Below are 12,378 nucleotides of genomic sequence, written 5' to 3'. Positions count from 1 at the left end.
AAAGTCATTTTGAGTTGTCTTGTAATTCCAATCAATAGCAGTCTTGACAATCAACAGGCAGGAAAATATTGTAAATTCTGAAGTCAGTAGCACTATGGAAGCTATTTCACCCAAGACTGGCCTTCGAATTCACACATTTTTACACTGGGTTTAAAACTTTGAGGTTTGTGTTTGAGACTCAACTTTTACAGATAAGATGATTCATACATTCTAACTGAATCAAATGTGAAAAAATATTGACTGAATGAGTGAATGTTGGGTAGAAGTTGGGTGAAAACATTTATAAATAGATCCCTACATCTTTTAAATGTGGAACAAAACCTAAGTATTTAAAAAATGTGAGCAACACATGTTGTTTATTATAGAAAAGACAAGCAAAGCTCCTTCTGCAATAAAGTAAACTTTTCTTGTCTAATCACATTTTTTTTTACTCACCTTCACTCGCTCCATTATGGGTGCAGCCATCTTTACCTGGTTCTCTTTCTGGGTTCTGAGTCTGAGGCCATCTTGATTGGCCAGACAGAAATGATGTAACTCCTGCATGTATGCACAAGTGTTCATTCATTCCCAACAACCATGCATGCAACACAGCTCAGTATTCATTGAAAGAAAGATTGTGAAAGGGCAATTAGGTGTATTTTAATGCACACGGGACAGTAATTAGTAGAAATAATTTGTGAAATACTGCAGCAGTGTTCAGTTTTGTCCTCTACCTGTATGGGTAAAAATGATGTAAACACGACATTTATTGCATGTAAAAAGGTATACAAATGCACTCACTAGGTCCACATAAAAAAAAAAATTAGTGATCTATGGATTTCATTTATGCATTTTGGTAACATGGTGGTAAAATGTGTAATAGTGGTTGTGGTGGTATTTATTAGATTGGCACCCTAGTGTTCTAATACAGAAGCACCCAAGTGCAGTGCACCACCATAAATAATATATTGGTTATCCAAAATTAATATTACCTTTCCTTGAGCACACATCGTTCCATCCAAAGGAGGACCTTTTTTTGTTTTGCAAAAATATGGATTGTCGGGATGACTGCACCAAAGTTGCTTGCAGGGGTCAAATGTTCTAAACTAAGGAGATAAACAAAATTATTATCTATTAAATTTTGTTGAAAGAACTCTGAAACATCACAACACAATATAGAAAATGTTTGTACGGCACTTCTAGCAGGTATACCACAAAAATGGTATACATTTAGTATTTTTTATCACAGGATCAGTTTTAATGATTTTATTTGTTTGGGTTTCCATCTAGTTTAATAAACTTTGCTTGAGTTACATGAACTGCATTGCTGAGGCAGATTTCCTACTGATCCTGTCTGTGTGATCTGTACAGACCCAAAAAAATTTTTAGGCACCAAGATCTATCCACAACTACTAATTGATACCCAGCTATGGTTTTAACAACTATATTTTTCTCTTTTAGTTTTTTTTTCAGTTGGTGTCTTTTCCATTTCAGCTTGGGATAGTTAGAGTACCCCAGGCAATTGTTTCTGACTGCTCAAGATCTGCAGCATCTCACTGCATTCTTTGAAAAAAAAACTGTAAAAACACTGTGCATTCAATACCAACAGAATCTCAACCCTAAATGCACTGCAAAACCCTCACCACACCCTTAATTATCCTTAATTAAAGTATTTTTTCAGTTTTACTGAGGTGAAAGTCCTCTCAGACATGACAACATACATCAAGGCTGGCTAGTACGTGAAGCTCAAACTAGCCAGTGGTACATTCTAACACCAGTAGTTCATGTAATGGTAATGCTTGAACATTTTTTTTCTTTGAACCTTGTTTGTTTGATCAGGGCAGGAACAGCCCTACAAGTAAAAATAATTTTAAAATATTGTTGTTTTTTTCCCCCTTTTTAATTTGTATCTGTCTGTCATTTGCAATGCCTATTTAATGTACAGTGATGGGTAATATGTTGGCACTATATAAATACTGTTTACTAATATTAATATTATTATTATTATTATTATTATTAATAATAATAATAAAATAATAATATTAATAATAAGAAGAAGTTTTATTAGTCCCATGCAGTCTATTGCATGTATAGCAAAGCTGGAGTGAAATAAAGTACCAACACAAGAAACAAAAGGAAACAATTTATGAGTCAGTCAGAGCAATGGTCCTGATTTATTAAAGCTCTCCAGAGCTGGAGAGGATACATTTTCATTAGTGAACTTGGGTGATCCAGCAAACCTGAAATGGATGTGACACAGGGATGAAAACATTTACTAACTAATAGTAAATATTTTTAAGAAATCCATTCCAGGTTTACTGGATCACCCAGGTTCACCGATGAAATTGTATCCTCTCCAGCATTGGAAAGTTTTAATAAATTAGGCGCAATTAGTCAATGTAGGTGCCTACAAGACATATGATTAAAGGGGAAAAAAGGCAAAATGATGACGTTATCATGTGCTGTTTCTCCTTAAACTCTCCTGTAACAGGCTGGTAAGGGACCTGTAAGGAACTTACCCATCCTGCGAGCCTGCGGTGTCCCTGGGGGTCCCAGCCACAGAGGGAGACGCGGCTGTAGCAGGCAGCATGGCCGAGGCTGCTGCTCTACTCGCAGCCTGTCTCTCTCTGCAGGCGGAGGGATCCGTCCTGGCCAAACTACTGTTCAGCCAGGCAGCATCCCTTCAGATGTGGTTACTGAATATCCTGTTCTCAGCACTCCTTTGCATGTGCAAAGTAGTGCACGTCCTAGGGGTGCTGTGGGAAGAGGTGCGCGTGCTACAATGCGTCCCTCTTGTACCCCCCGAGGGCGTGGCACTCGGCTGCCTCGCCCCCGGGCGGGACATAGTTAGTTTGAATTCCCTGCGGCCAATCCCTGCGGCCGCAGGGGATTCAGTTAGTCTCCTATTAGACGGCGCCAGGTGGCGCAAGGCTATTGGTCACTCTGGCCATTTAAGGAGAGCCTGTCCTGTACACCATTGCCCGCTATAAGCCTCTGTTAACACAGTGTGCTTGGGTGCGTCCTTGTGGTGGTTTAAAGTTTATCTGCTTTGTCATCTCCATAGTGACCTGGTCTGAAATTGACTCTGCTTGAACTCTGCCAGCCCTGACCTCGGATTGTTACTGACCATTCTGCCTGCTCTGACCTTGGATTGTTCTTGACCTGTATTTGCCTTACCCTCTTGTACTTTGCTTGTTTGGACTTAACCCTTGCTGTGCTTTATGACTTTGAATAAAGCCTGATTAAAGGATATCTGGAGTTGGTTGTGGTTTGTGTGCCCAGGCCCATTACAGGACCAGGATGACATAGCCTTGAAGGAAGTGGGTTGTTAAGGTGATTTTTAAAACTCCAATAAAGTAATAATATGATGCCATCTGACTGAGAACATCTGGCAGCAGAAAAAATATGTGGGGAAAAAAAGTCTCAACTGAAACTTAATATTTTACTATTTTTTATATTCCATTATTTTCTATAATATTGGGCCAATTATTACACAGTGCTTTACAAAAATAGGGGTTTCAGGTGACAAACCTGTTTAAGTACAAACAATGACACAGGAGAAGAGGGCCTTGCATTCCAAGAGATTCATTTTTGTCTTGACACTTTGGGCTGAATTTCTTTTCTAAGTTTTGATAGATAATTTACCACAAAAATTGGACTGCATTTTCCAGATGAGTTATGACCAATGCTTTGTACAGGGGCACGACTATGTTTCGATCTCTGCAGTCTATTCCTCTTTATTACAAGAAAAGTACTTTGCTAGCTTTAGAAATTGTGGCACTGCGTGCTATTTTTAAGTCTATGATCTACCAAAACCCCCAGATCCTTTTATATTATATTTTGACTCCCTCAAATGTATTCACCCTAGACAGTATGAAGCATACATGTTGTTAGACCCTAATTGCATAACTTTACATTTATCAATAATAAATGACTATTGCCTTTTGGCTTCCCATTCAAACAATGCATCCAGGCCTGCTTTTACATTATAGATATCCTGTATGGACAAACAGTATTGGTCCTAACATGAATCATTCATCACTAATCCCAGACTGTGGCCTTTGGGGGCAGTTCTCTATTTATTTACAGACTGAATTACCTAATTATGATTTTGCTCCCTTTTTAACAGATGGGTACCATGGCAGTGATAAAAGAGCCTCTAAAGCTTAAAAACAATGACTTTGAAATAACAGACCTCAACTCTTTGAGGACACGTGTGTATCATCCATCAGGTCCATGTGCTTTATTAAACTCTTATTTTATCTAATTGTTGCTTATACATATCAATTTTGAGCAATTGTGGTTTAGTTTAAGGCTGTAACAATGCTATTTCTATTTTGAGTTTGAACTCCATCATTTTACTTGGTGTACACAGAGCTAATAACAAGTGTTTACTTGTAATTTCTTTATCCCCAGTCACCAACCCAAAGTCATCTTGTAACAAGCCTTCATGCTTATTTTTGCTAATAAAATATTGGAAAAAAAACTTGGAAACTTGGGGGGGGGGGGGGGGGGGGGGTGTTGCCTTACTTTCTTTAGCAACCTGTCTTTAATTTAAAATGTGTGCACATATGATGTCCCTTTAAAATCTTTTGTTATATTCTTTATCATTTTCAAATGATGAAGGTGATCCTTCATTTTTACCTATTTGGAACACTCTTTTCCTTTTCTTAATGCTTTTTTAACTTTGAGACACAGAGGTTTACATTATTACCTAATAAACTTATTGCCAATTGTAAAATATTCTGCAGGTTGTTTGTGTAAAATGGACTTGAAACATTGCAATTTCTGTTCTGTTCTGTGTACAATATTCCCTCCCAGTCCAAATCATTGAAAGACGCACCTACCAATGGAAATTTGCTCTCTTAAAATGTAATGCTATTAGTTCTCCCATATTTGCTTGAAATTAAATTCATAATATAGTCACTGCTAACCAGATTTTCTTTTATATGTACATTTGGGTCCAGTAGAGTATCAGTTTTAGTTGGGGCTTCCAAAAACTGCAAAAAGTGTAAAAGTGTATTGTATTAAATTCATAAAGTTCTGCCCTTTTGATGTTGAAAGTGCCATTACATAATTTAATGCCAGGGTAGGTACAATCACCCATCACTAACACTGTCCTAGCCTGTGCAGCCCTTTATATCTTTGAAAGTAGTTGATTAACTATCTTTAGCACCATATTAGCATATTGCTTTGTTTGTTAGTTCTGTATTTATGCCCATATTTGAATGCAAGAACTTGTATATATCATATTGTAACTATATTGTAGACCGTCACATCACACATTTCACATTTTTGACACATACATATAGTCACATTTATGTATTCTTACTAAATTACTGCTATAACGTTCCCTGAAGATTTTTGAATAAATGCAGTTTTTTTCTTATAATACACAAAAAGCCAATTCTGTTCCTACACCTGTATTTTTAACATCAACTTCTCATTTTACACTGTCTTCCTACAGGAGAGTATAGCCATAAATTTTAACTCCCTCTAACTTAGTCTCACTGGCTCATCCTTCAACCCCATTCACATTGCCAGAACCAGTACAGCAGTAAGTTCCAACTGGGGGAATATCACAGCTTCTTGCTGCTCCTTGCTTGATGCCACTCATGTGCTCTGTGGCTGAACCCTCCTCTTCATCCATGGTCAAGTACCCATTGATTGTGTGATCAAATAATTCCATTGACTTCTTATGGCAATGATGTAGACGTAATAGGATAGGTGGTGCCACAAAAAACTTAGACAAAGTAGGGGTACAGAACACTGGACGGGTTATCACTGGTGTGATTATAAAGTATTTTTTGTTGTTGTTTTAACAGTCACTGTACAATATTTGTAGTTATTGTCTCCCAGATATTGCACTGGGAATGTGTATATATTTTGCAAATCTTGTTAAATTGGGAGTCACAGCCAAAAAGATCTAAAAAAATATTTTTCCCTGAGCTGAAATGAATTACATTGATATATTTAAGCCAAACTAAACTTAAAATTTAAAATTACACATTCAAAATACATGATGGTAAAATATGGTGTAGCTGACGCTGCCTCAATAACCAATTACAGCTTAAAGGCATTACACCAGTATGTGATTTAAATGTTTGTTTTTTTCTAAGTTCATTTTGAAGTTTAATGAAAAGGAAGATCGTTTCATCACTTTATGTTGGAAAAAAAAAGTTTGTGTTAGCACATGTACCCAGTAGCAGTGTACAACGCAATATGCCTTTTTTAAAATATTTATATTTATCTTTAACAATTGTTTAAAAGAAACTGGGACCATTAACCCCATTAACAAAATAAAAAAAATCCTATTGAACGTGAAAATGACAACAGGCCATTACTACAATTAGCATAATTTAGGGGAAAAAAGAAAGGGAGTGGAAAAAGTTTAGATGATGGTTGACCAATGATTTGGTGCAGGGTTGGTGGGAGTTGCATAGATTCCAAGAAAGACATAGTTTGAAATAATGTCAATTTCAATTGGGCATAGTGTAGAGAGTGATGAGAAGGCAATGCATACATACAGTTAGGTCCATAAATATTTGAGACAGAGAAACCTTTTTTCTCATTTTGGTTCTGTACATTACCACAAATAATTTTATAATAACAAATAACAGAACAACTCAGATGCAGTTAACTGCAAACTTTCAGCTTTAAATCAGTGGGTTGAACAAAAAGATTGCATAAAAATGTGAGGAACTAAAACATTTTTTTTGTATTAACAGAATCACTTCATTTCAGGGGCTCAAAAGTAAACAAAATACTGGTTGAAAACCCTTTTGCTGGCAATGACAGCCTGTAGTCTTGAACTCATGGACATCACCAGATGCTGGGTTTCCTCCTTTTTAATGCTCCGCCAGGCCTTCACTGCAGCGGCTTTCAATTGCTGTTTGTGGGCCTTTCTGTCCGAAGTTTAGTCTTCAACAAGTGAAATGCGTGCTGCCATTCAAGAATATTCCACTTCTTTGCTTTAATCTCCCTAGCAGTACATTTCTCTCCAATTTTATGTGTCTAAAAGCGGTACATTGTTTTTCATGAAAATTTTATTTAAAGTATAATATAATATTATGAGTATAATAAGGTTTGGAACACAAAATCATGTAAAAATAATAAATAAAAAAATTAAGAAAAATTTGCTCATACTTATACTAATAAATTATACTGTAAAATAAATTTTCATGAAAACAATGCACTACTTTTACACTTGGATTTATTTATAAATCCAATGTATTGCATTCAATACAGTTATTTTGTATTGAATGCAATACAAATAGATTTTGAATTTCCCGCCCCACCGGCAACGTACACCCGCACCAACGTCACCAGGAACTCCCCCTGTGACTCATCGTGTGCAGAAAACGCTGGAGGAAGAAGAAAGAAGACAAGGATAGCAGCGATGGACGACGCAGGATGCTGTCGGATCAGGTAAGGCTGTATTTACTATTACTTCCCATAGGTTTACCCACCCGGAGTGTGAATCGGGGTTACCACTTTCAGCAACTTTTTTCTACCCTGAGTCACACTCGGGGTTACCGCTAGGGAAGTTAATAAACTCCTGGTTGCTTTGGCTGTATGTTTTTGGTCATTGTCCATCTGTATTATGAAATGCCTATACCAAACTGAAGATTTTGCCACTCCTAATATTGTAGCAATTTCTCGGATGGGTTTTGTCTTTTTTTGCAACCTAAAGATGGCTTGTTTCACTTGCACAGAGAGCCACTTTGACCGCATGTTATCTTTTCACAGCAAAATCTTCCACATACAAGCACCCCCTCCCCTTAAATAAATTCCAGGCCTTTTATCTGCTTAATTTATAATGACATAACGAAGGAATTGCCCACACCAGCCCCTCAAATAGCCTTTGAGTCAATTGTCCAATTTCTTTTGAGCCCCTGAAGTGATTGTGTAAAAAAAAAGGCTTTAGTTCCTCACATTTTTATGCAATCTTTTTGTTCAACCCACTGAATAATAGCTGAAAGTCTTGAGTTGTTTCATTTAAAATTATTTGTGGTAATGTACAGAACCAAAGTAGGAAAAAAGTTGTCTCTGTCCAAATATTTATGGACCTAACTGTATTTGTATGGAAATTGGTAACAACAGAAACTGGTCATCTAAAAGACGAGCCAGCTCGATTATTTTCCTAGATCTCTATGGTTGGAAGACTTCAAAAATGGGCCCCCTGCAAAATGGGAGAATTTTGTATGGGCAAGGCTGTTGATAAGTAGTAGAAAACCCTTTATAAGTTCCTTGCCTCTCTCCATGCTTTTTTAGTATCTCTAAAAAGAAGGTTCCTATTGTGGCGTTCAGAAATGGCATGTAAGGGAGTGAGTAGTATATCCCACCAGGGACTAAGGGCTCACAGCTGCTGAATTTTGGATCATCTAAGCCTGGTTGGAAGTGTATACTTCCAATGATTGGGGTGAGAGGTGAGAGAAATGGGCAAAATGTGGATGATTGTGCAATCTTGTGGAATAGGTTCAGAGTGGCCTCAATTGGTGTCCACGAACCAAAGTATGGATAGGGACTCTGCTCCACAGAAGCGTGGTTAATGGAGTCCCCACTGTCACCTGTTATCTTTTAACCCAATGTTTCAGTTCTGTGTGTCTGAACCATTCCCCCACTCTACCTAAATTTATTGCAGCATAGTACACAGAGGTATCTGGAACCATTTTTATTTGCTAAACATAAAATTTGGAAACCTAATTTAGGTTTTTTTATGGGTCCATAAAAAACTTGGGTAAACAGTGCTTTCAAATTTCAGAAGTATAGCACTGAAATTTTGATTCGTAGTGCCTGCATCACGCTTAACAGTTTGGGTAGAAGTATCATTTTAATTGCATTACATATGCCAAAACCATGAGAGCATTTTTAAATTCCATCATGAGAGTTACCACCTAAAGTCAATCATCAAGGGAAGAAAATTCAAAGTAATTTCAAATGTAATTTGGTAAGATCATTACTAATACGCACCCCCAAATACTGGATCGACTCTGTGGACCAGCAAAAAAGAAATGATGCTCTGAGAGCTCAGCAAACAGTGTTTGGGAGGGGGATATTCACCTTTTCCATAAGATTGGGTATCTAAATCACAGGTGATGTATAATAGAATAGCAGGTCATCTGAAAATGCTGCTGTCTTACGTGATTCCCCCCCAATCTGGATACCTTGTATATTTGGGTTTTTCCTGATCCAAAGCAAAAGCAAAAGAGGCTCAAGAGTGAGAATGAATATTAAAGCCAAGAGGGGCACCGCTGTCTGATCCTGTTTGTGATATGGAGGGGTTCCGAGAGGACTCCACTAACTTTGATTCCCGCTGATGAGATTGAGTACAGCTCAAATATGCATGACATAATTTTGTTCACCAGGCCTATATGGTGAAGGGTTCGTTCGATAAAGATTCCATCCACCCTGTCAAATGCTTTCTCCGCATCTGCCAAGAGAAGCATCAAATGTTGTCCTTTACTCTGAGCCCAATAAATAATATCAAGAATTTTAGTCATGTTGTCAGGCACCACACAATTGGGCACAAAGCCTACTTGAATCCATTTTGTATCAGGCTTTGTATATAAGGGGTCAGGCGTGCTGCCAGAATCTTTGCGTATAGTTTCACATCAACATTTAAAAGGGAGATTGACCTGTAGTAAGCACATAATATTGGGTTTGTGCCTTCATTTGGGATTACAGTTATGTGGGCTTCTAAGATGTCTTTGAGCACTGGGCACTGAGGGGTCTATTCATTAAAGGCCTCCACAAAGTGGGTGCTTATGGATGGTAGTAGGGTTTTGTAAGTCAAACAGTCAGGTCCCGGTGCTTTCTCTGTGGCTGATGCTTTCACAGCTCAGGAAAGCTTCTCTGTTGAAACAGGCTTTTTAATAACTCACTCCACTAGCTTTGGTATCTGTGGTGGTACTATGATAAATCCATTGTTAATTGTGGTCTGTTAGTCTAGGAATTGATCAGAAGTGGGCTCTTGTAAAAACGGCACTTGTAGTACTGTATCTGCCTGTGTAAATCCCGTAATATGGCTGTTCTCTTCTCTGGCGTTGAGGGATACACTTTTAATAGATGGCATTGTGTGACCGGTCTGTTGGCTTAGCAATCAAGTATCTGGAGGCGGAAGATCTGAAAAGGGGTGTAGGGATGAGATGGGGACCTCTAGGATTAGGTAAAGGTATAACTAAACGAAAAAGAAGAAAGTACTAAAGAAGTGGATACTCCACTCGTCCTTAATTACGTATGGAAGTCCTATTTGAGGGTGGTGGAGTGCAATGGAATCAGAATGGAGCCAAACCCCATTCCCACTTCTGCCAGGTTAGTTATCTCAAGGCAACAATGCATAGAATGCATACAAGTACAATAAACAACATAGAAAAAAAGAAAAACAAACATTGTAGGTATATATTGCCAATTCCCTAGCAGTATCAGGGAATATTATGATCCTCAGGTGAAGGGGGACCCGGTGGGAGTAATCTCCTCAAAACAAGTAACCCTCACCTGAGATAATATCCTCCAGCATCAAAATCAGCTATATCAATAGGTAAACAAAGTATGTGACATGGGTCCCCCAACTACGCAGGATAATCTAAAATACCTTCAAAAGTAATTCCAAGGATAAAATTATTACTTCTACATTAGCATAAAACAATTATGAATTATAAATTATTTTACAATTATAAATGTAACGGGTAATACTAAGCCGTTCTGCTGATGGTGGGTGCAAAGGTGTAGTCCACAGGAGTAAGGAAATATAATCTGTTTCTGTGGAGATAATTGTAATGAAGGTCCTGAGTTGTATAAGACAAAGTATTTGGATTAGTCCTCATCCGTTCTTGCTGGGTGACTCAGCTGGGGACTCAGTTTGAGCACTTCTTCCTTTACCACATAAAAATGGATCCTACAGATGACATCGTGTGGCATTTCTGGATCAGGCCTTCATGGACCTAGCCACACCCCGAGCTGGGTATAATTTAAATTGTACATCTCTAGCATGTTTCTGGAGACATGTATTACCAGATATGTAATAAAATGATGTGCTACTTTGATCTTGATATGGGATTTTACACTAGTGGGACAGTTGTGATTTAGGAATAGCAGCTCCCTTTTGGAGAAATTTATGCGGAAACCAGAAAATTGCCCAAAGGACTGGATATGCCTGGTAAAGTAAATGTTTTTGTGGAATCTACAAAAATAATAACACATCTTCTTCAATTCCCTAATAATTTTAGAATCTCTAACCATAAATTTTATGGACATTTGTTTATACATACTATTAGTATAAAATATTTTTATTTTGCAAATATTAAAATACATAAAAAGCCAATTGTGCAGCATATCAGATTTATCAGCAATAGTACATGTTTTATCCCAGATGTGATCATACAATCCAGTGTTCCCCGAGCTTTAGTTTATTTTGATTGCTTTTATAATCAGTCCTCCTGATCATAGAATCCCCTACTTTTACCAGTTGCCTAGACTTTCCTCCACTATTGGGCTGTTCTGGCTGTTAGGGGTAGCAGTGATATCTAGGGCTGCAGTCTTTGGGTTTGCCACTAGCACATCTTCACACAACTTAACAGTTTGAAGACTCCTTTTGATTTAAACTATTGCAGTGACAGCCATATTTTCTGCTCAAATTGATATACGAGTTTATATATTTTTCCAAGTAGGGACCTCAGTGTATATTCTGATCAGTTTATATTAAAAAATATACTGTGATTAACTGTTGTGGAATTGGTTCCTAACTATTAGAGTGGCCCAATGGCAGTAAATGAAAATAAGTGGTATACACAGTTGTTCACTAATTCTGAAAAATGTACATTTTATGAGTATGGGGTACCATGAGGAGGAAAATGAAGTTAGCAAGCAAAAAGTTGACAATGAAAATTGACACATGAAAAAGTTAAACATTTGTTTTACTTCCACAGTAAAAAATGGAGATTAAGAAGTGCCCACCATACTTAAGACATACATGCATACACTTAGACAGTATAGCGGGAACTAGAATGTGCATGACAATAACTCTAAAATGTAGGGGAAAGTTGTCAATTCCTATATTTAAAAGTGCCAATTCAGGCATCAGTTTTTGTTGACATCCCGTAATGTTCATTTGCAATCTAAAAACTAAGGACCATATCCTCCAGCACATTGGACAGTAATTGGGGGTAACTTTTGCTAGTCTGTAGGGGGTCCTATACCATCTAAATAGAATATGTTGGTAACATTCCCAGTGGGTTATGTATTTAGTGGAATGAACAATAGATACAATGTTGATTTTCCATTCGAGTAGAGGGTACGTAGAGTTTAGATCTTCTCCCATACACAAGAAGATGAGCATATTTTACCATTTATCTTTATTTTGATATAAATTATAATTATAATATAATATATACAGAGACC

The 12,378-nt window shown here is 37.4% G+C and overlaps 1 protein-coding gene across 3 annotated transcripts in view; it reads right to left on the bottom strand.

The window, feature by feature from the left end:
• The window catches only part of LOC140323580 (A disintegrin and metalloproteinase with thrombospondin motifs 2-like), a 355,904-nt gene that overhangs the window by 209,977 nt on the left and 133,549 nt on the right, over positions 1-12,378 (bottom strand). For all 3 annotated transcript variants that reach the window (XM_072400782.1, XM_072400783.1, XM_072400780.1), the window contains exon 10: positions 972-1,085. In XM_072400782.1, coding sequence (XP_072256883.1) covers positions 972-1,085 — 114 coding nt within the window. The remainder of the gene's footprint in view (positions 1-971; positions 1,086-12,378) is intronic.

Source organism: Pyxicephalus adspersus, chromosome 2 (assembly GCF_032062135.1).
Source record: "Pyxicephalus adspersus chromosome 2, UCB_Pads_2.0, whole genome shotgun sequence".
Lineage (NCBI taxonomy): Eukaryota > Metazoa > Chordata > Amphibia > Anura > Pyxicephalidae > Pyxicephalus > Pyxicephalus adspersus.
Note: the sequence above shows the minus strand (reverse complement) of the source record. Positions and strands in the feature narration are given on the sequence as shown.